The sequence below is a fragment of the Coenobita brevimanus genome, chromosome 14, assembly GCF_032717465.1.
Source record: "Coenobita brevimanus isolate Jiangsu-jjx chromosome 14, ASM3271746v2, whole genome shotgun sequence".
In the NCBI taxonomy this organism is placed as follows: domain Eukaryota; kingdom Metazoa; phylum Arthropoda; class Malacostraca; order Decapoda; family Coenobitidae; genus Coenobita; species Coenobita brevimanus.
In genome coordinates, this window is record NC_136967.1 from 9,980,677 (window position 1) to 10,004,125 (window position 23,449).

The 23,449-nt window shown below is 41.9% G+C and overlaps 1 protein-coding gene across 1 annotated transcript in view; it reads left to right on the plus strand.

Annotated features, from left to right (window-relative positions):
* The window catches only part of Lrrk (Leucine-rich repeat kinase), a 540,691-nt gene that overhangs the window by 319,562 nt on the left and 197,680 nt on the right, over positions 1-23,449 (plus strand). Inside the window, exons 8-11 of the mRNA XM_080286185.1 lie at positions 7,989-8,143; positions 21,650-21,820; positions 22,070-22,228; positions 22,523-22,669. Coding sequence (XP_080142311.1) covers positions 7,989-8,143; positions 21,650-21,820; positions 22,070-22,228; positions 22,523-22,669 — 632 coding nt within the window. The remainder of the gene's footprint in view (positions 1-7,988; positions 8,144-21,649; positions 21,821-22,069; positions 22,229-22,522; positions 22,670-23,449) is intronic.

Here is a 23,449-nt window from a genome sequence, read left to right on the forward strand (position 1 = left end):
GTTAAATTGTCCAGGGGATTTACAGTTACTACTCATGTAGTCACTCAAAAATTTGTAAATTAGGTTCATATTAAACACAGTCATATATCAGGAATCAGTATAATACAGTACATCCGAAAAGTTCTCATAAGTTTATTTCATACTTTTCCTATCACATGAAGAGTTCCCAAACTCCTCAGTCACCACCTTTGAGCTCCACTTTCTAATTCCTTTACTTCCATCACAGCCACCTCTACACTTAGTAACCTCAATCATACACATACCAAACCACTTGCCAAAATGCTTGGTCCATCACTGAGAAGAAGTAAAATTGAAAATTAAACAGCAGAAAGATTTTTGTAAAGAGATTGTTCATTGGAAAGAAGCTTATTACAGATAATACGAGAAGAATAGTGGAAATGACATAAAAGATATACAGCACACCCTTGCTTTACAGTTAGGATATGTTTGAAAAATTCCACCACATAACTGTTTATCATATGTTGAGTCAGTCATAAACATGGGTTCAGTGGTGATACATTTTTGTTCTAGGGTCACTCGCCCAACAGAGTTTAATAACAAGTTCCCAGATCACCGAAATTGGTAGTTGTTTTACATCACGACCCATCATTTGCTGTGTACCACAAAAAGTAAGTAAAAACAAGTTTCCAACTCAAGCTGGTGGTTATTTAACTTTTCTGCACTTCACATGCTACCTGAACTCAAACACCACACTGTTGCTCCATCACTGACATACATGATAGTGACAAGTTCAGAAGTCATCTTGGAACACATGACTGTAACTTTGTGTGTTGGCAATCATATAAACAAAGTAGCAATCTTACATTGACCAGTGATGCCTCGTATGGGCTCATAATGATTGCAAAAGCAAAAATGCTATCATACCTCTTAAAAAAAAAAAAAAAAAAAAAAAAAAAAAATCATCATAAAAACAATTTATTGCATGCTGCTTCATTGTATAACAAAGGTCTGCCGTATATGAAGCCTTGTATAGTGGGTGATGTGTACATTTGTCATCATCATATTTGCACTTACTCATGAGCTTTAAAGTTTACTTGTGAACAGAGGTGGTGTTTGGTGGTGACCATCATCCACTCACTTGATGCATTGCTTCCTGGTTCATTCACCTAATCATTCTTTTTCTGTGTCTGCCCTCCTCTCGTCCTATTTCCCCCAACCTTCCTTAGTACTGTACTCTTCTTTCTGCTTCATGTGGCCATACATGAGTGACAAGTCTAATGATTCCCTGTAACTCAGGAAACCATTTACAGCACTAGGTGGTAACCATATAGCCAGATGGCTGGATTATGTGAAGCCTTCTATGATGCCCCTGTTAACTGGGTAGAGACGCAAGTGCAGCATGCACCCAGGAACCAAACCTCCACACATTTCCCTATGCCTTGCTGTGACGAGGTGCTGTTTGCCACTAGGGAACATTGGTTCATTGCGTGGGATGGTCCTGCAGAGGCAGATGCCTGCCTATGGTTGATGGGTTGGCGCAGCCAGACAGACTGGAAATGCTAAACAACAATTTGTGATTAATCACTGCTGTTTTGGGAAGAATGAAAAATGAGGTGGAAATAAAAATACAGTAATGTGGTGAAGTAATCAATTGGTTATTATCTTATTCCAAGGAACCTATATATTAACCATAACAATGCAGTGATTTTAGGTAAATGCTGATATGGGGAAGAACAGATGTTACATACTGTTTACCCAACCTCACCTGTTGATTCAGTCTTTATTTACCCATTAGAAAGCACATAATGCATCATAACCAAACAAAACCATTACACTGTACTGATTTTTTGAATGTATATTGTTTGAAAATATGGTCAGTCTCATGGCATTCGTGGATTCTTCCAGAATGGTTGATAGGAGACGCAAAACCATATCTTTCAGTACATCCTCATATACCATGTCACCTACTTCTGTATAATTTCATCTCTAGTTTTTTCCTTTAATAGATACGTCTCTGCTGTATTGGAAGAAACGACTGCGGCACCTTTCCCCATCAACTTTGATGTTCGGTCTGTTTTGTGTCCAACACATTTATAGTCATTCACTCGTATACTTTCAGTGCTACCTATGCTTATGCTGGTGACTCCAATCATCTGCACAATTCAGTTTTGTTTTATTCTACTTATTTATTTTGCAGTTTCTTTTGTGTTAATACAGGTCAAAATTTTTTCTTCCAGGTCCCCTTTTCTTACTTATCAGATTTCTAACCCACTGCCTAATTTGAAATCCTTACCATTTAGGGAACTCTGTAACATACTACTTCTCTTTGAATACCACTAAATACAATTAGTCATAGTTTTCTAGTCACACTGAAAGACTCATGCAGTATTTTCAGTTTTCGTTTTATCAGCTCTGAATTTCATCATCCATCCTTTATTATCATTTAGTATTAGATAATGGTACTAATATTGCAGTCATCTCATTCGTCATCAAAATTAAGCTGCACGAAGGCTGCAGTAGCAGTATAAAATACATTATTCCTGTTTTTGGGTACTTGATCATCTACATCAGTAATTTTGTTTTTGCCATAATGGAAGTGGTAATTTATTTCAGCAAATGCTCTGACTTTAATTCCGGTCCGGAAAATCTACACTAGCTGTCTGCCGCAATGTTGCTTCACTTTCACATTGTGTGCTGTTTCATATATATGCATGGCTCCTCATCATGGATAATGTGTATTGTGTACCTCCTGCATACTGTGTTTAGCCACACAAAAATTGCAAGGCAGTATCTTCACATAGATAATGTGTTTCAATTTTTGAAAATAGAAAATAGCACCATGCCACTTCCTTATTTTGTTTCATAGCTGAAGTATGGGATAAGCTGCATCCCACTGTCTCTCAGTATGCCCTCAGTCTCTCTTCATGTGAGTAAGTAAGAGTACTGGTAGAATGATGACTATGACTCATCTTTCTTCTTATGGATCAGCATGATGAGTGAACTGTGAACACAATGGCCTGTTGTAATAAAAAAGGGGGGTGGGGGGAATCCATCTTCAAATGATTAAAGGTTGGATTAGAAGAGAGAAAGGGGAAATATGCAGAAGTTAATGAGAAGGTGTGTTTAAGGGAAGCAAGCTTTAGTTTAATAAAGTACAGTACATAGTCAGAGTCAATCCATCAGGTTAGATGGATAGATAATTATGATTAGTATTAATTTAGCACAAATACTGGTAATGGAACTAAACAGCCACCAGTCATTAGATATTCCCCAACCAAGCTTTAGGATAATAAAGTACATAGCCAGAGAGAATCCATCTAGTTAGATAGATATGATGAGTATTAATTTAGCACAAATACTGGTAATGGAACAAAAATAGCCACCAGTCATTAGATATTCCACACAGTTTGGAAAATTAGATCTGTAGTATTGTCTTGTGGAAAATCCATGGTTGTGTTGCCATGCTTTAACTGGACACTATTTTAGTGAAATGATATTGCCAAGAGATGACTAGCAATCAATGATCTCTGCTTTATCAGTCTCATATTCTTGTACAGGCAATATATTTTATGTGATTTTGGAAGGGACTTTTTTTTTTTTTTTTTTAATCATCCCTTTATGAGAAAGGGCTGTAATGCAGAAAAAAAAGGGAATTCCTGTCATAATTTAATGTGCACAGTAAAACTTCATTATATCAGACTTTTGCACTTGGAAAGAATCAATCTTAAAAAAAAAAAAAAAAAAAAAAAAAAAAAAAATGGCCCATTGGATTGGGCAAATTTGGGCTGTCTGGACATTGCTACTCATCCTGCCATAGGATGGGAAAGGAGGTCTGGATGATGATGGTGATGATAATTTCTGTCTTTTGTATGTGTTTTGTAAGTAATATGGGCCATATCAGACTACAATTCAGTGTATGACCAGAAAGTATGATACAGCCGTGTGACAAAGAGATACTGTATGGTAGTACAGTATAATACAGTATACCAACACAATCAGAAGTTGGCTAACACTTCCATGTTGGCTGTGGGAGTAGAAGGTATTATATAACATTTGTGTAAGGGATAGTTGGCAGTATGAATACACAGCACAGACATATAAAGAAAACTGCTTTCTGATGTTTGGGATAGACTAAGAAATAATCGCAAACATAATACAGCGTGGGAAAGTTTGAGAAGAGTGAGAGTGTTTTTTAATGGAGATATGAATGGAAATGTAGGGAATGTGAGGGTGGATGGAGTAGTTGGTAGGTGGGTTGTGCCTGCAGAAGTGGATGGGAATGGTAGTGCTCTAGTGGACATTTGTGTGGGGAGGGGGTTGATGATAGCCAATACCCTCTTTAGGCACAAAATGATCCACAGGTATATATGACGAGTGATGAGAAGGGTGGGTGGTGAACTGAATGAACGGAAGGCAATGATTGATTATGTTTGTGTGGATGACAGAATGAGAAGGTATGTATTGGATGCAAGAGAATACAGAGGTTGGGGGAGTGGACTTTCTGACCACCACTCGGTGTTGGTGAAAATCAAGGTGCAAATGCAATGAATAAATAGGAGGAGAGAAAGGCAGCAGGAAGTAGTCCATACAAAGAGGGTAGAAACGTTGCAAGAGGATGAAAAAACGGCTAAATATGAGAGAGAAGTGGAGGAGCATTTGGGTAAATATGATTTGGACCAGATGGGGGATGTGGAAGGTGTTTGCAAAATATCATAAATATGTGCAGCATGTGAGGTGGTGTGTGGGATGAAGAGAAGACGAAAGGGCGAGCAAGGAACAGCATGGTGGAATGAAGAGGTGAGACAAGGTGTGGTGCAAGAGAAGAAACCATATAGTGAGTGTTAGGGAAACAGAGTCGTGGAGGAAGTTGAGAGATGGATTACAGAGTTATATGTTGAGAAGAAAAGGGAGATGAAAAGATTAGTAACAGATGAGAATGGATGAGGACTTTAGAAACAGGTTGAGTGTAAAGTGGAGCGAATGTAAGAAATTGCTCATCCATCCATCCATCATCCAATCCTACGTTGTCCCACTAGGAGTGTAGGAGCCCGGGGCTAGGCAAGTTGGTCCTGACATTTAAGATGAGAGTGACCAGCCTCACTCATCCCTGAGTGGCATTACGTGAGCAATAAACCCCAACCACTCCTTGGATATAAACCTTCACTGGCTCAATCCGATTGGAATGCCGTAATTACCCACTAAACCATCAGGCACCAAAATTTGGTTATATGGTTACCACCCATCATAGTAAATGGTTTCCTGGTGTACAGGAAAACATTTGGCTTGTCACGCAGTGTAGAGTCACCCACAGGCAGAAGTAAGAGGAAAGAAAGGAAATGTTCTAGGAGATAAAAAGAGTTAGACAGGGTGATAAACAATGTAGGGGAGTGAAAGATATAAAAGGATAGATTGCTAGTGGGGAAGAGAGAAAAAGTGAGGAGATAGAGAGAACACTTTAAGGAACTCTTAAACATAGACAATGAAAGTAATGTGAGTGTAAGTGGCTGGGGAATGGCTGGGAGAAGGAGAGAAATGAGAAGGGAGGAAGAGATCATTAGGATGGAAGTGGTGGAAGCAATGAAGAAAGTCAAAATAGGGAGGGCCCCAGGAATTGATGGAGTGTGTGGTGAAATGCTGAAGCACAGGGAGGAGATAGTAGTGGAATGGACACGGAAGATGGGCAGATTGGCTTGGGAGGAAGGTAGAGTCCTGGAGGATTGGAAGCCAGGTATAATTATTCCCCTGTACAAAGGAAATGGAGAAAAAGAAGAAAGTGGTAATCATAGGGGCATTTGCCTTCTTAGTCTAATAGGAAAAGTGTATGGTAGGATATTTATTGACAAAGTTTGAGAAATAAGAGGAATTAGTTGGAGATGAACAGGGAGGTTTTAGGAAGGGGAAAGGTTTTGTAGATCAGATATTCATCCTAAGGTCTTTCGTGGAAATGTTTCTGTTGAAGGGAAAGAAGTTATATGCAGCCTTCATGGATTTGAAGAAAGGATACGACAGAGTGGATAGACAGGGAATGTGAAAAATATTAAGAATATGTGGAGTAAATGGGAAGCTGTTGAATTCTGTGAAGAGTATGTATCAGGGCACTAAGGCTGCAGTGCAATTGGATGGTGAACTGAGTGAATTTTTCTGTCTGAGAGTTGGATTGAAACAGGGATGTGTCATGTTCACCATGGTTGTTCAATCTTTACATGGATGGGGTAATAAAAGAGGTACAAGGTAGGGTAGTGGATGTTGGAGTGGCCTTAATGAGGGAGGGTAGCATCAGGAAACTTCTTTTTCTTATGTTTGCAGATGATACTGTATTGTTAAATGAAGATGATGGGGAACTGCGAGGCTTGGTGAATGAGTTTGGGCTACTATGTAAGAAATGGACTCTAAAAGTGAATGTAAGGAAGAGTAAAGTTGTTGTCTTCGAAAGAAAGGAAGTCAGTGAATGCATAGTTCGGTTGGATGATGAGGAAATGGAAAATGTGAGTGCATTTAAGTATTTTGGTAGAGTGGTGAGTAAGGATGGAAGTTTAGAGGATAAAGTGCTTGAGAGGGTGCAACAGGAGTGAAAGGTTGCTAGTTCTTTGAATGCAGTGATAAGGAATAGGGAATTAAGCATGGAAGTAAAAAAGTCAGTGCACAACAGTATTGTGATACCAACTCTAACATATGGAAGCGAAGCTTGGACCTTGTTGGAGGGACACAAGTGAGGAGTCAGGGCTGTGGAAATAGTTATCTGAGAGTAGCCTGTGGAGTTACATGGAGAGACAGACTGACAAATAAGGAAATGAAGGAGCATTATGATGTGGATGTGGTTGAAAGCGTTAAGAGAAACACTATACATTGAGGTGGTTTGGTCATGCAGAGAGGATGGAGAGTGAGAGACTAATGAGGAGGGTACATGTGAGTGAGGCAGATGGGGGGAGAGGGAGGGGGGAGACTGAGAATGAGATGGAGTGATGGAGTGGAGGAATATAATGGGTGTGTGAGCTGGGAGGAGAGCAGCAAAATGGCGTTGGACACTGCAGTATGGAGGCGATTTGTTTGTGGCCATCCCTCATGGGAGTGAGGCAGCCGGTTATATTCAGTGAACTTTTGCTTATAATAGTATGTGTTCTTGCTAATTTGATGATGAGACACAGTATTACAGATTTCAAAAAGAGATTATAAAAGAAATGTGTTTGCATTATGCAACATATAAAACAAAAATTAGTGTAGCTGGTCATTTGCTATTTCGAACTTTCTTTGGTTATTTCAGCCAAAAAAAGTTTGGTTGATTTAAGGTGTGCTGTAAGTGCAATGTTGGATATAATGAAGTTCAGAATAGTGTCAGTTTCATTGTACATGTGTAATATTTCAGTAAACTTCTGAATGCCAGCACAACCATAATTAGGATTACCTAAAATCCTATATAGTGAAGTGTTAGTGACCGAAAATGTAGGAGATTAATGTATGTTTGACTTTATTCATAATTCACAGAAGAGTACTAGAGTGACGTGACACTAACATTTATTATCCACATCATTTGGCTAGTAACATCCCACAAATTTTGATTTAATATTTCAGTAAGGTATTTAAGGAAAAGTATGTATAGTATATGATACATTTGTCTAAACAGTTTCAGTGTACAGTGAGGAACAATATTTATTCCCTAGTATAATGCCCACTGTTTCTACTTCACATTTAGGGCATGTTCATCACTTTCCTTCCTGATAGAGAGCATCATACTGTAGGTAGAGAGACACACCAGGCACTGTGTGCAAACGCTACTATACACATAGGGTATGTCTGTCACTGTTCTCCTTGATGTATCTTATCAATGAGCATCATTTGTGGCCAGAGGACTATACCAAGCCTCTCTTAGTATAGGAATATTAGCCAGCAGAGGAAAGTTGGAAGTAGAAGAGGTAAGTTAGGAGGCAAACTTTTTGTCACTGATACATTTAGTACATGATGTCCTTGACTAAAATATTTTCACAGCCTGCCATCCCCAACCATGTTCTAAGTGTTCATACTATCTTCAGGCTCGACAGCACTGGTTGAGGCTTGTCGTAACCGTGACCTGGGTATGTTGGATCTGCTTCTGAAGAGCCATGCACGAGACGATGAGTGCAAGGCTCTTTTCATTGCAGCACATGCCAGGGATGAGGTTATTGTATCAAAACTGCTTGCACTAAAGGTATGGAAAGGGCAGCCTGCCGTTTTGTGATAGACAGTAATTGTATTATGGTAGAATACTGTATGTTAAACCTGTCTCCTTATGTATTTGTACCAGTTAACCTCACCCTGGTTTTCAATGCTTCTGATAGAGCAGTTAGAGATTGGATGATTGATGGAGGGATGAACAGTTAACCCCATCACAGAGATATCTTACCCAGACTACTCAGTAAGTAGAATTTCTGTATGTAGCAGCAGTAAAATATAAATAAAGGACATTATTGTTTTGAGAAGGCTAATAGAGACTGTTCCAAACCTATCCACCATGAGATGCCATTTGTAGGCCAAATAACCTTTGTTGGTAGCAAGAATGAAATGTAAGATGTCCTTATACTGACAGGGTTACTAGGGACTGTTTCTAACTCCTTCATTATGAAATGTCTTTCCTAAGCCAAATAAAATTGCATGTTAGTAGGAAGAATACCATCAGATATAAAAGAGATCATCATATTGAAGAGTCTAAGTTCTGCTGTTGTTGTTGCTTAATCCTGGTCCATCTGGCCAAACAGAATAATTGACAAAAGGTAAGTGACTGCATCTGTGGGGCCATCCTACAGGTACAGTACAGGACAATATATGCACAGTGTAGGGAGTGGCTCCCCCTGTGGTAGACCCCACCTCACCAGGGTCTCTCCCACTGGAAAATGCAGGTAAATATGAGGTAGTTTGGCTCCTGGGTGGATTCTACAGCTGCTCCACCCAGGATCCACAGTGCCACGATGTGTAGACTCCTTGTCAGCATTGTTCTCTCTGCTATTAGAAGTAAGGGGTCAAGAGGACAAAGAAAGAAGGGTATTAGCAAGTAAGATACAAGTGAATTAAGTGATTACTTGAAGTTTTTAAATAGTTGATTTGTTAATCACTTGGATGATGCATTTTTTATTTTGTTACCTGCAGGCTGTTTTTTATTGCTTAGGAGAGTTTTCAAACGTGAGAGGCTACATACTCCCTTTTTTCATTTCATCAGTACAAGAGATCTTTCCCAAGTAAAATATAATTGTCTGAAAGTTCTATCAATGTAGCTATTGCCAGATGCCTCAATCGCATAACAGGTGGCCACAAAGAAATTGCCTCCATTTTGCCCTGTACAGTACCATTTCACTGCCCTGCTCCCAGCTCACATATCCCTCTCTCATATACCTCTCCATTCCATCTCATCCTTAGCCTCCCCCTCCTTCTTGCTGCATCCACACTCACATACACTCACCTTGTTAGTCTCATGCTCTCTATCCTCTCCACATGGACAAACCACTTCATTGTATATCCCTTAATGTTTTCTGTCATATCCATATCCACACCACAACACTCCTTCACATCCTCATTTGTCTCTTTGTCTGTCCATGTAACTCCACATTCTCGTCTCGAATAGCTCATTTCCACTGTTCTCACTTGACTTGTATCCATTCAACAAGGTCCAGGCTTCACTTCCATACGTTGGTTTTGGTATCACAATACAGTACAGGCATGCAGCGACTTTTTTACTTCCATGCTCACTTCCCTATTCCTTATCACTGCTTTCAAAGAACCAGCAGCCATTCTTCCCTGTTGTACCCTTTCAAGCACTTTACTCTCTAAACGTCCATCCCTACTTATGACACTACCCGAGTACTTAATCCCTCCGTGGCCGCCGGCATCGAATGACGTGTAGCTGATATATGGCCGCTGGCGTCGTTTGAGCGCGGCCTGTAAAAAACTGCAAAAATTTTTGGGAAGTCAATGAACGTTCTGAACGTCTTCACACTGACCTACACTACACTTCCTACACCCCATCAAGCAGTTCAGAGCCTGCTGCTGTGATGAGTGGATTTTCGATTATTTCACTCCTGGCCATGCCTGAACAAGCACAACTACACCCATTATCTCGACCCAGGTAGAACATATCATCTTTGTCCTCTCTTGCAAAACACACACAACCACCTGTTTATGATTATGAAGTAATACAGGCACATACTAAAAAGACATGATAATAAGAGAAAAATACATTTTTGTCTTGGTATCTTTACCTTTTTGCTCAGGTTTGCTGTAATGGTTTGGATCATTTGATGCAGTGCAACTTGTAGAAAACTGTGAAAACTTTCAGGAAGTGAATGAAAATCTGGGACATGAGACTGAGCTTGACTTCACCCTCTCACGTATCATCTGTCAGTTCAACACCTGCTGTCGTGACGGGTGGATGTACGATTTTTTCACTCGTGGCCATGCCTAAACACACATAGTTACACCCATTATCTCGACCCATACAAAAAATACAATCTTTTTCCTTCTTTGCAAAACACACACAACCACCCTGTTTATGAGACAGCAATGTATATTGCAAAAATAACAAGGTAAAATTATAAAGATGAACTTAAAGTGATAGCGAAAGATGAGCATGTTATGACAGAAAAAATACGTTTTCCCCCGTCTGTAAACGTATTTATTTCTGCTTTGTATCTGTATTGGAAACTCCCTGTACTGTTGTTTGCAGATGATACTGTGTTGTTGAGTGAAGACGAAGGGGAGCTGCAAGGCTTGGTGGATGAGTTTGGGAGAGTGTGTAAGAAACGGAATCTGAAGGTGAATGTAGGGAAGAGTAAAGTGATGGTCTTTGAGAGAGGTGAAGTCAGTGAATGTACAGCGAGGTTGGATGGTGAGGAATTGGAAAATGTGAGTACTTTTAAGTACTTGGGTAGTGTGATGAGTAAGGATGGAGGTTTGGAGGGTGAAGTGCTTGAAAGGGTACAGCAGGGAAGAAAGGTTGCTGGTTCTTTGAAAGCAGTGATAAGAAACAGGGAAGTGAGCATGGAAGTGAAAAAGTTACTACATGACAGTATTGTGATACCAACTCTAATGTACGGAAGTGAAGCTTGGATGTTGTTGGAAGGACACAAGTCAAGAGTGAGAGCAGTGGAAATGAGTTATTTAAGAGGAGCCTGTGGAGCACATGGAGAGACAGGCTGACGAATGAGGATAGAAAGGAGCGTTGTGGTGTTGACGTGGATGTGATAGGAAGCGTTATGAGGGACACACTGAGGTGGTTTGGCCATGTGGAGAGGACGGAGGGTGAAAGACTGACGAAGAGAGTGTATGTGAGTGAGGTGGAGGGGGGAAGGGGGAGGGGGAGGTTGAGGATGAGATGGAGGGATGGGGTGGAGAGGTATATGAGAGAGGGGGGTGTGAGTTGGGAGCAGGGCAGTGAAATGGCGGGGGACAGGGCGACTTGGAGACGATTTGTTTGTGGCCACCCCAAACGGGATTGAGGCGTCTGGCAATAGATAGATAGATAGATAGTATCTGTATTCGTAATAATTAGACTTATTCTTAGTTCTGAAACTGCATTACGATTCTATTTTTAGCCATGCTCGTGGTGTGGGAGCTCGAAGTTGCGACTCAACTTACTTATTGCTAATCGGATCTGACCCTCCACTTAATTCTCCCGTGGCAAAGTCTAGCCTTGGAGGATGTGCAGTTTTCTCATTTAGGACTGATAATTCAACTCTTTCGCTCCCTTTTCCAAGCATGGGCACAATGATAACGTAAAAAATAACTCAAAACTACCATAAACATATTTTATATCAAAAAGATGAAAATGTATTCATAACATTTTTTTTTTCCAGCCATTCCTAACAGATTATGTACTGAAATCATTCGATGTCATCATATATATGCACAACATTTCAGCATCTGCCCAGTTGTGTTGCGGCATAGCCCCTGTGTGGCGTATCAGTTGCCAATATTTCTGCAACTTCTGCACTTCATTGCAAGCCACAAAATGCATCTAGGAAGCTGGGATTTGCACTGTTATGTGCATCTGAACTTTCTCTTCAATATGACAAGAAAAAAAATCAATTTTCGAAACTTCAAAAAATGGCCCCGGCGTCGGCCTGGGGTGCACAGAAATTTCCGGGCCTTCGGCCACGGAGGGGTTAAACACACTCACATTTTTCATTTCCTCCTCGTCCACCCTCACTGTACATTCATTGGCTTAATTTCTATGAAAGACCTTAACTTTACTCTTCCCTACATTCACCTTTAGATTCCATTTCTTACACACTCAGCCAAGTTCATTCACCAAGCCTTGCAGTTCCCCTTCATCTTCACCTAACAGTACAGTATCATCTGAAAACAGAAGAACAAGAAGTTTCCAGATGCCACCCTCTCTCAGTAATGCTGCTCCAACATCCACTACCCTACATTGTACCTCTTTTGTAACCCTATCCATATACAGATTGAACAACCGTGGGGACATGACGCATCCCTGTTTCAATCCAACTTAGAAATATTCACTCAGTTCACTATTCACACGCACTTCAGCCTTGGCACTGTCATGCATACTCTTCACGGCATTCAGCAACTTCACATTTACTCCATGTGTTCTTAATACTTTCCACATTCCTTGTCTATTCACTCTGTCATATGCTTTCTCCAAATCCATGAAGGCAGCATACAGCTTCTTTCCTTTCAACAGAAACTTTTCTAAAAGACCCTAGGGTGAATATCTGATTTACACAACCTCTTCCCTTCCTGAAACCTCCCTGTTCAACTAATTCCTCCATTATTACCCTAATTCTGTCAACAAATATCCTACCATATACTTTTCCTGTTGCACTAAGCAGACAAATGCCCCTGTAATTATCACACACTTCTTTTTTCCCTCTTCCTTTATACATGGGACTAATTATGTCTGACTTCCAATCCTCTGGGACTCTACTTTCCTCCCAGGCCAATCTGCACATCTTCCACATCCATTGTAGTACTATCTTTCCCCCTTGCTTCAGCATTTCACCACACTGTCCATCAGTTCCTGGGGCTTTCCCCATTTTGACTTTCTTCATTACTTCCACCACCTCCATCCTACTGATTTCTTCCTCTCTTCTCACTCCTTTTCTTCACCTCGCCATTCCCCAGCGACTTATACTCACATTACATTCATTCTCTATGTTCAACAGTTCCTTAAAGTGTTCTCTCTGTCTCCTCACTTTTTCTCCCTTCACTAGGATTTCCACCATTTTTATCTCTCACCCCGTGACTTACTTTTTTATCACTTTGTCCAATGCTTTTTACCTCTTTCCAGAACATTTTCTTACATTCCCTCCACTTTACACTCAAATTCCCTCCAGATTCCTCATCCACTCTCTTCTTACACTCTCTTACTAACCTCTTCACCTCTCTCTCCCTTTCTACATATAACTCTCTTTTGTCTCTCAACCTCCTCCACACCTCTGTTTCTCATCCACTCACTATATGCTTTCTTCTTTTGTGCCACAACGTGTCTCACCTCTTCATTCTACCATGCTGTTCCATGCTCCCCCTTTCGTCGTCTCGTCACCTTGCACACCACCTCACATGCTGCACAGATTTCTTCTGTGAATATCTTGCACACACCATCCACGTTCTCCATCTGCTTCAGATCGTATTTACCCAGGCGCTCCTCCACCTCTCTCTTATATTCTGCCTTTTTCCCATCCTGTTGCAACCTTTCTACCTTGCTTGTATGAACTGCTCTTCCTGTCCTCCCCTTCTCTTACTCCTCCATTTCATTTCATCCTTGACGTATGCCATCACCACGTGGCTGTCAGAAAGTCCACTCCTCCAACCTCTGTATGCTCTTGCATCCATTACACACCTTCTCAATCTATCATCTTCTCACACAGAATCAGTCATTGCCTTCTATTCATTCAGTTCATCACCCACCCATCTCATCACTTGCCACATGATGACTTCTGGTGTTGCAGGGGTTAATAACAGTTTTATGAGAGAACTTGAACTTCAGATCAGGATGTGTTCTTGTGTTGTTTAAACTAACATTTTGTTAGTGTTGTTTATTATTATTATTATTATTATTGTTCCACATACAGGTGTCTTTTTTATGATTTTGCTGCAGTGTTGATAAGCTGAGCTTGGATTTGCAAATTTGTTTTCGGTCTGTTCCCTGCTGTAACAGAGATTTGGTTAAGCATTAACCCCTACATGCCTGAGGTTTTCCGATGTTGCACACTCCTCCCTACGGGGGATTTCGTGATTTTGGAAAATGTACCCTTACTTCAAACCCTAATATCTGCCAAACTGTAACAGCTAGAGAAAAATTAAAGATACATAAGACTCACCAGCCCTTTCAGATTAAAGTATCCCCACATCTCCAGGTGGTCCTGTCAATGAGTAAAGATAAGTTAAAGTTCAAAGGGTGGTGGGAAGATGCATGCAGCCATACACGTCAACTGGTGTTGCTCCGCGCCCAAAATCATAATGGCTATACACGTCAACCAGTGCATAGGGGTTAAAAACAAAGAAAGGAAAGCACAGAATTTTCCTGTGACTCTTGTTTTCCCTGCATAAACAAATGTGGGTTACAAGAGGGAATCGATAATAAAGGTGTTTGTGAATCTGGGACCTGGTTCTCAGGAGCCTTTAGTGCTTGAAAAGTATATGTAGAAATTAGGATTGAGGATTGGTTTCTTGTCAGCAGTATAGATTAGTGAATTTGGGAGGATTCAGTTTAAGATTAAGAGGCATGGAAATGAGTAGTTCAAGAGGAAGATGTGAGATTATATGGAGGGAGACAAACAAGCAAATGAGGAAGGCTTGAACATTGTGTTGTTGATGTGGATCTGCTGAAAAGCATGAGGAGAAGTACCTTGAAGTACTTTGACCATGTGAAGAAAATGATGAATGAGAAATTGACTAGTAAGGAGTATGTATGTATTTGAGTGAGGTGGAGTGGGGTAGGGCAAGGGAGATACAGTACCAAGGATGAGATGAGGGGATGAGGTGGAGAGGTATATGAGTGAAGGGGTGTGTGAGCTGGAGACCAGGCAGCTATGACAGAGAACACAATGGCTTGGGGGTGATTCATTTGTGCCACTCCTTCCAGGATTAATGTGTCTGGTTATCTGCAGATTGATAGATACTGTTGATAGAATTTGCCAAGACTAAACAAGAAAATATAGTTGTTGCTGTTCTTCATCAACCCCAGTCTGTCTGCCGAAGCAGACCAATGAACAGCAGGCAAGCCATTGCCCCTTCCAAGGTCATCTCATTCAGTGAATTGATGTTCCCTTGCAGTTGACAGCATCTCGCAACAGCAAGGCTGGGGAAAAACCTGGAGGTTTGGTAGTAGTAGTAGTTGTTCCCTATGCAGTCTGGCCAAACAGCCCAGAGTCCCTTAGGAAGGCCATGGCCAAGACCGGGCTTTCCCACAGAGCTCTCAAAGAGTGTATGTTGTGTTGTTGGCGTAGGTGATTTTGTGCAATGCAGTCTTCCATAATGTGCTTAATAGTATGGGGTGCTGTGTTGCATCCTGGACAGGCATCAGCAATGGTGTCATCCAGCCTCTTTTGGTAGCTTAAGAGGGTTGGATGGTGCCCACATCTCAGCCTGGCCAGGTGGACCCTGTCCTCACAAAGAAGATAGGATTCAGAAGGGTGGATGTCAGGAGGCCATGCATGCAGCTCTGTGTTGTCTTTAAGTGACTGAATGGAGCAGCGAGTGATCTGAGTGTGGATATGCTTCTGGAAGCTGGTCTGAGGTGGGCGAGGGGGGAGAGATGACAGTATTTGTGTATGGTATCGTGTGCTGGGTGTTGTTTTGGTGTTCCTTGGTGTGGGTGGATGTGCTGCCATGTACTGTAGTGGATGTTGTGGGTTTGTGGAGGATGCAGCAAGAAACTGGGTGCCTCTCATGTCAGGTGATCCTTGACTTTGAGGACTTTGGTTTCTTGATGTAGGTGATCTGTGGGTGTAGTACGAGTAGCTGTGCAGCCTGTGATTATTTTTAGGGCCTTGTTCTGTATGGTCTGTAGAGTGTTGTAGTGTGTTTTGGTGAGGTTAGAAGCCCAGGCAGGGCTTGCATAATTCGTCACTGAACGTATGTATTGTTTGTATACTGTGGTGGTGGTTTCTTTGTTGTGTCCAAATGTTGTATGGGCAAGTGACCTCAAAGCATTGTCTTGGTGTTATTTTATTTTTAATGTTTGTGATGTGTTGTTTAAATGACATTGATGTACTGTATGTTACACCAAGGATTTTGTGTGTGCGTGTATGTTTGTGTGTGTGTGTGTGTGTGTGTGTGTGTGTGGTAGGTGGGTGTTGTTTATGGTGAGGTGTGGGATGTGACTGTGTTCTGCTCTCCAGTTTGAAGAGTCACTGTAGATTTGGCTGGGGCTATTTTGAGCCTGTTTGCAGTGAACCATTCATGTAGTGTGTTGAGGTAAGGTTGAATGATATGTGCAGCTGTGTTTGCGTTTTGGTGCGTACATGTAAGTGTTATATCATCTGCATAGGAAGCTATGTGTATCTGTGGTGTGTGGGGTGTGGGTATGTCGTGCATATATAGGTTAAATAGTGTAGGGGACAAAACAGATCCTTGGGGGATGCCGTTTGTGAAGTTTCTGATGTTAGAAGACTGACCGGCAAATGTTACGTGTGCACATCTGCCTGCTAAGTAGTTTGCCAGCCATCTTTTTGTGTTATTGTACATGTTTGTGTTGAGTATTTTGTTTGTGAGGTTGTGGCGGGGATGGCATCAAAAACTTTGCTAATGTCTAGTGTGACTAGGAGCGTTCTGTGTGGTGGCCTAGCTGAATTCATGCCATCAAAAACTCTCTGTGTAAGGTCTGTAAGAAGGGTGTTTGTGGAGTGTAGTGGCCTAAAGCTATGTTGTGACTGGGCTAGGGGAATGTGAGGTGTGACTAGTTGTAGTACCAGTCGTTCAGTGACTTTAGAGGGGGTGCAGAGGAGTGTGATGGGGCGATGTGAGGAGGGTAACGTGTGGTCTTTGTTGGGTTTAGGGATAGTAATGATATTGCCATGCTTCCAGATGTTGGGTATTATGTTGTGTGAGTAGCTGTAGTTTGATATGTTGGTGAGTGCTTGTATGCCTTGTGGTCCTAGGTGTTTAAGGTGAATGTTGCTCATGTTGTCTGGTCCACAGGCAGATGAGTGCTTGAGGTTGTCAATGATGTGCTTCGTCTGGTTGTAAGTGAAAGGTGCTTAGTCTGGGTCTGTGGGGAACTGTCTCTTACGTCGGATGATACGTCGGTCTTTGGGATGGGGGTTTAGATGGCTGACTTGTGAAAAGTGATTGATGAGAGTGTTTGCTTGTTGTTTGTTTGAGGGTATGGTGTCTGTTGTTGTGATGGCAGCGTGTGATTGTGTGGTGTTGCTGTTGGAAAGTGTGATGCTGTTTAGTGTTTTGTAGAGTTTACTGATGTTTGTTTTGTGGTCAAGTGTTTGGAGGTAATTTTTCCAGTTTAGTGTTTGCTGTTCTGATATTTTGTTGTTTAACTGAGTGTTGAGTTCTTGTATTTGTTGTATGGTGTCTTGTATATGGGGTGTTGGGGAGTGTTGCAGTGTGTCCCGTTGTCTGATGAGGCCTTGAATTTCTGGTGTGAAGTTGGGGTTGTGTTTCTTTCTGTTGCCTCTAGGGATGTCTCTTTTGTCTGCATTTTGTATGATTGTATTGAAAGTGTTCACAGCGGTGTTGATGTTTGTGATGGGTGTACTGTTTAATGTTTCGAAATGTTGTTCTGTTTCAGTTACAAAGGCCTCCCAGTTGGCTCTCTTATAATTAGTGTATGTGTGTTTGTGGCCAGTTGGGGTGATTCTGGTTTTGGTAGTGATCATGATTGGAAGGTGATCAGAACCTAGGGTTTTGACCACTCTTCATGATGTAGTGGGGGCGAGGTTTTGGGAGCAGAAGGTGATGTCTGGAGATGATGGGAAGAAGAGGGCTTGGTGTGGGATAAGGGTATGTTGGTCTAGACTGTTTAGTATGAAGAGATGATCTGTCTGGGATTGTAGTACCAGCCCTCTGTCTGTGTCAGGGTTGTTGACATGCCAGACAGACGACTTGGCGTTGAAATCACCACCCAGGATGATGTTGGGTATGTTAGTGATGCGGTGTATCTGTGGAGAGTAATTGTGTGGTACTGTGGGGGACGACTGGGGGGGAATGTATGTGTTAGCGATTGTTATGTGTGATTTGTTACCAGTGCGTATTTTAATTGATTGTATTTCTGTTGTGGTGTCATGTGGGGGGAGAAGTGACTTTGTGTGTGCACTGGTATCTGCAAAGTTGATGGATTTGTATACCAGGGTGATGAGTCCACCTCCACCGCTGTCGGCCCAGTCTTGTCGAATGGTGGTGAAGTTATGAAATATCGGTGTTTTCTGTGCTCTGTGTAGTTTTGTTTCTTGTAAGATGGCAATGTGTATGTTCTGTTGTTTGATGAATTGTGTGAGTTCATATATTTTGGTGTTTATGCCATCTATGTTTAACTGAAGGATGTTTATGTTGTGTGTGCGATGTGTGTTGGCTGCTGCAGCACGGGGGGGAGGTGGTGTGGGTGGAGGGGAAGGGGTAGGAGTAGGTTGTGCTGGAGGTAAGGGTTGAGGTGGATTAGGATGGGTTGGAATGGGAGGAGTTGGGGGACTGGATGGTGCGGGAAGGGTCGGTGGGTTTGGCTGTGGAGGTGTGAAGGAAGTAGGAGTAGGATTGGAAGGGGCATTGATGGGTGGGGGGAAGGAGCATAAGGAGCAGGTCCAGGTGTTTGTGTAATGTTTTCTGGATGCAAGTGTTGTGCAGGTGTAATGGGTCCAGTTCTTGCAGGAATTGCACTGAACTGAACCCATTGTCTGTCGGCTCGACGTGATAGGTTTTGAGCATGTTGGACATATGCATTTGTTGGTGGGTCCTGGATTGCTCTTAACCCTTTAACCGCGGGCATTGTTTTGCCCCGACTGTCCTCTCCCGCGGGGGTTTCGACCAAAATGTAAACAAACTTTAAACCTTTATAACTCTGCACAGAATAAATCTAGAGCGAAAAATAAGGTACCCTTAGAAAGTACTAACCTTCGGCTTTGCAATGATGTACAGTAGGTTTCATGATTTCGTTGACTATCACTGGATGGGCAGTGCCATTAGAAGTGAGCGATCTAAAATCACTATTTTTCGCTCACACACCATTACCTTCGCTCATACACCATTACCAAATGCCAACCTCATTCTGATAATAATACTATAAACATATATGAACACTGCACATACGATAAACACCCACTCTGTGTTCACTGAGGCAGGTAAAAGGCACTGTAATTGCCTGCACTTCACTTCCACATCAGCAGTGTTCTCACTCACACAGCTGGACAGATACTAATGCGTGTTTGGTCCGGGGTGGGGTGGGGTGCCCAGGGGGTGGGAGGTGGGGCCCCAGGGGGGGGAGGAGGGAGGTGGGAGTCGGCAGGAGTGAAAGAACTTAATAGCTACTCTCCCTTGAAACAATTGGCGCATGAAAAAAACGCGAGGTATTCAAAATATTCACAAACATTCGAGAATGACACCCGCGGTTTGGTCCAGTTTTTGCAATGTCATTCTGGAATGACACCCGCGGTTAAAGGGTTAATGTCCCCGGCTAGAAGAAGTCGTCGAGAAATGACAGCCGCGGAGTCATTTCTCGGTGTAGAAAAAACGGTGTTGTTGTGTGTGTTGTGATGGGAGATGTGGTACTTGCCCGGGCGACCGAAGCCACTCCCAGGTACTCGAGCCCCGTGAGGTGCCGGTGGGGTTTGTGGTGGTTTGGCCCCCATGCTGTCCTCCTCTTCTCTTCGACAGCCTCTGGGAGGTAGACCCATGACGAAGACGCCACCCTTCCAGGTCTTGGAGGTTTGGTATTTGAGAGTGGTATCGTTTACAATATATCCTGTCATGAATGTTCAGGAGTGCACATAAAAGGAACTGGGTGAGGTCAGCAAAACACAAAGTTGACTCACATATACATAACACTTCTAAACTCTCTAGTTTTACATATAGACCACTTCCAGCATTTACAAAAATGTCAGGAAACTTTGGTCACTTGTAAAGGGTATGATATACAGATAAGGAAGGGTTTGGAGACATGTGTAAAAGAGATATTAACATTTACAGAGAAGGCTTGTGAAAGGGTTACCCAACTAGTGACCAACAGGCTGAATATGGCTTACCTGCAATTTTTTTTTCCATCTCCTAGGTTATTTTTTTTTTAGTATTCATACACTGGAATACTGTACCTATTATAACTAGTTTGTACACCAGGAAACTATTTACTATGCTGGGTGGTAGCCATATAACCAAATTATGGCACCTGGTGGTTTAGTGGGCAATAATTAAAGCACTCCAGTCGGATTGAGCTTGTGCAGGTTTCTGTCCAAGGGATGGCTGGGGTTTATTGCTCACAGAATGCCGCTCAGGGATTAGTGAAGCTGATCACTCTCATTTTAAATGTCAGGTGGGGGGGTTGGGGGTGGGGGGTTGGGGGGTGGGATGGGGCTGGAGTGTGTTGGTGTTGTGGTGGGGAGAGGTAGATTGGGGTGGTTTGGGCGTGTGGAGGGGGTGGGGGATGATAATTGGGTGAGGAAGGTGAGAAGTGTTGATGTTGGGGGTGGGGTTGTGAGGGGTAGACCGGGAAAGGCGTTGGACGGGGTCATTGAGTGTGACCTTGAGGTTGGGGGACTGAGCGGGGAGGCTGCAATGGATCGTGCGGCGTGGAGAGCCGCCATTAGGTGACCAAGGCCGACACATGCAAGCATGTTGGAGCCTTTAAAAACGAAAACGAAACGAAACGACCAACTTGCCTAGCCTTGGGTTCCTATGCTCCTCATGGAGCAACACAGGATTAGATGATGATGATGATTATATAAAATTCCACACTTCATTAGTTTCTTTATGACCAGTAACAGTAGAGCCCAGCTTCAGTGTCTATGCACAACCAGGCTAGATGTGTAACAGAATTTGAGACACACAAGCCATGGGCTGACTGCAGTTCTTAATGCTTTAGTATTCATGTTGTACATTGAAACATATGCATATGATTGTGCACAGCTGTCTTTTAAGGTTTGTGTCACTTCATCTCATTATTACTATAGTGTGGTCTGCCATATCTTGCTAAGTACATTATATAATTTGGCTCCTCTTTAAGTATGCATGGGCATCCCTGTTTTATGGGCTGGTCAGTGAGTTCCATGGGCTTGGCTCAGATGTCGCAAAGTGTGTTGGGGCAAATATGCATAGAGGAACTAAGTCAGTCAGGTCATGACACAACAAGGTATCTGAAAAAGGCCACCTGGCATAATAATTCTCTCTCTCTCTCTCTCTCTCTCTCTCTCTCTATATATATATATATATATATATATATATATATATATATATAATCATTCCAAAGTTGGGCTGTGTGTGATTAAAAAAAAAAAGAGAGAGAGAAATGTAGAACTTACATTCTTTCCTGTGCTTTGCCTCCTCTCTGTTTTTTCCACTTGCCAGCAATTCCTCCTTTGTCTTCTTGAAAATTTTTTTTAATGGGATATCAGATTGTTGTTCTTTTTAATCAGCACACAGAGTAGGAATGACTGTTAATGATGTGTTTGCCTCATTCCCATCCTTACATAGGAAAAGAGGTGTGGATGATGATGATGGTGATGATGATGATAACTTAAAAATTTATTTAATATTCCCATGGCAGGCCCACCCTGACCCAGAGTTCAAGGTAAACAAGCGTGCATTGGAAATAAAGCCAAACCAGCAGTTCAGCTCATTGAATGTAGGGAGTGTAGGTGGGGTGTACACCTCCCTAGCTCCTACTACACCTGTCATGATCAACTGGCATGGACAACGATGTCTTTCATATATAAAGGTTAGATTATCTTGTGATACTTTTGATTAAATAATTTTTTGTATGAGCAGTTGTGTAGGTGTTTGTATGTATATTATACCAGTAGTGCCTTTTTTGCCCCCATTGTATTCATCTTTAGTTTCTGAGTACCAGTATTTTTTTCTTTAATAATGTTTAAAATTAAGAAACATTCTTTTTCTCATGATTGTTTTTGCTGATATAATACTTTCCTTATGTTTACCCTAGCGTATTTTATATATCATCCCACAGGACCAGTGGCTGGTGGATGCATCAGTGAACTTGAATCCTAAGCTTAGGCTTAGTCCACGCAATCAGGTGATCGCCCTTTATGCCATTACCCGTCTTGATATTTCCAATAACGCTCTCACCCAGCTGCCTGACATGATCTTTCAATTGCCCAGTCTGAAGGTTTGTTAAGGGACTGTGTCATATGTTCAGGGAATAAGTTTTATGTATAGCTGTGCTAATATTGTTTATTTTACTGTACTGGAATTTACAGTTGCTCAGTTCCATAGTAGTAATGACAGATGATGGTAATATCACCCTATAATTTTTTTTTTTTTCCATGGTAAAGTAATTTCAGTGTATATCCATGCTGAAGAATGTTCATGATTTCAAGATATAGGTGATTTAACTTTATATACTACTGGTATATCAAGACCTTTTATATATATATACTCTGTTGTATCTTTTTTACCACAGATATTGAATGCAGCACAGAACAAGATTGAAAAGTTGCCTATCAATATTGGACAGTATGTTGATGGGACGGTAACTCTTCCAAGAAGAGGATCTAAAAAGGAACTTTTTCTTGGCCCTGTATCAGTGCTAGAGGAAGTTCATTTGCAGGTTAGATTTGATTATTGGTTGTTCTTTCCTTCTTCATCATGTTTGATTTTCTTCTGTGTTTTGTTCTCAAGTCCTACACCCTAAACTCTGATGGCTACCTTTTTGGGGCCATGTATTCTAGGTTTTGGCCATTTTGTGTAAGCCTAACCCTGGTGGTCTAGTGATCAGAATGCAGTAGTCAGAGTGGTGACCCTCTCAGTGTGCGTGGGGTTGATCCCAAAGAGGTGACTGTAAGTTCTTAGTGATGTAATAGCACCAGAGAGGGTAGACTGGCCATCGTCCCTTAAGTGAAATGATCTTAACCGCAGAAACCTAGCCTTGGGTCCCTGTATCTTGTAGGGTACACTATGGGATTGACTCTAACCATTCCCTAACACTGATGCCAGATACAGTAATCACTCAATTATCCGGATGCTCTGTATGCAAATGTTAGGCCTTGGTTCTATTATGGCAGTATCCGGATTTCTTTGTCTGTATCCAAACATAAAATTTTTGACATCACCAGTTGGGCAGCTTACAAATTCAAAAAAATTGGTTGGGTGGCTGGCCAGCCTTTTGCCATGTGCGGGTAATAGACCACAACCTACCAGCTGAGCAAAAATGGTTGTCTGCCTCCTCACCAAATAGTCAAAAGTCCCCTGACCGCCCAAATCACTCGGACGCTTTCAGTCGTGTGTGAGTAATACAGACTCTAACCCACAAGCTGAGCAAAAATGGCCGTCCTCCTCCTCACTGAATGTTTAAAGTCCCTCGGCCTGCCGGATCACTTGGATGCTCACA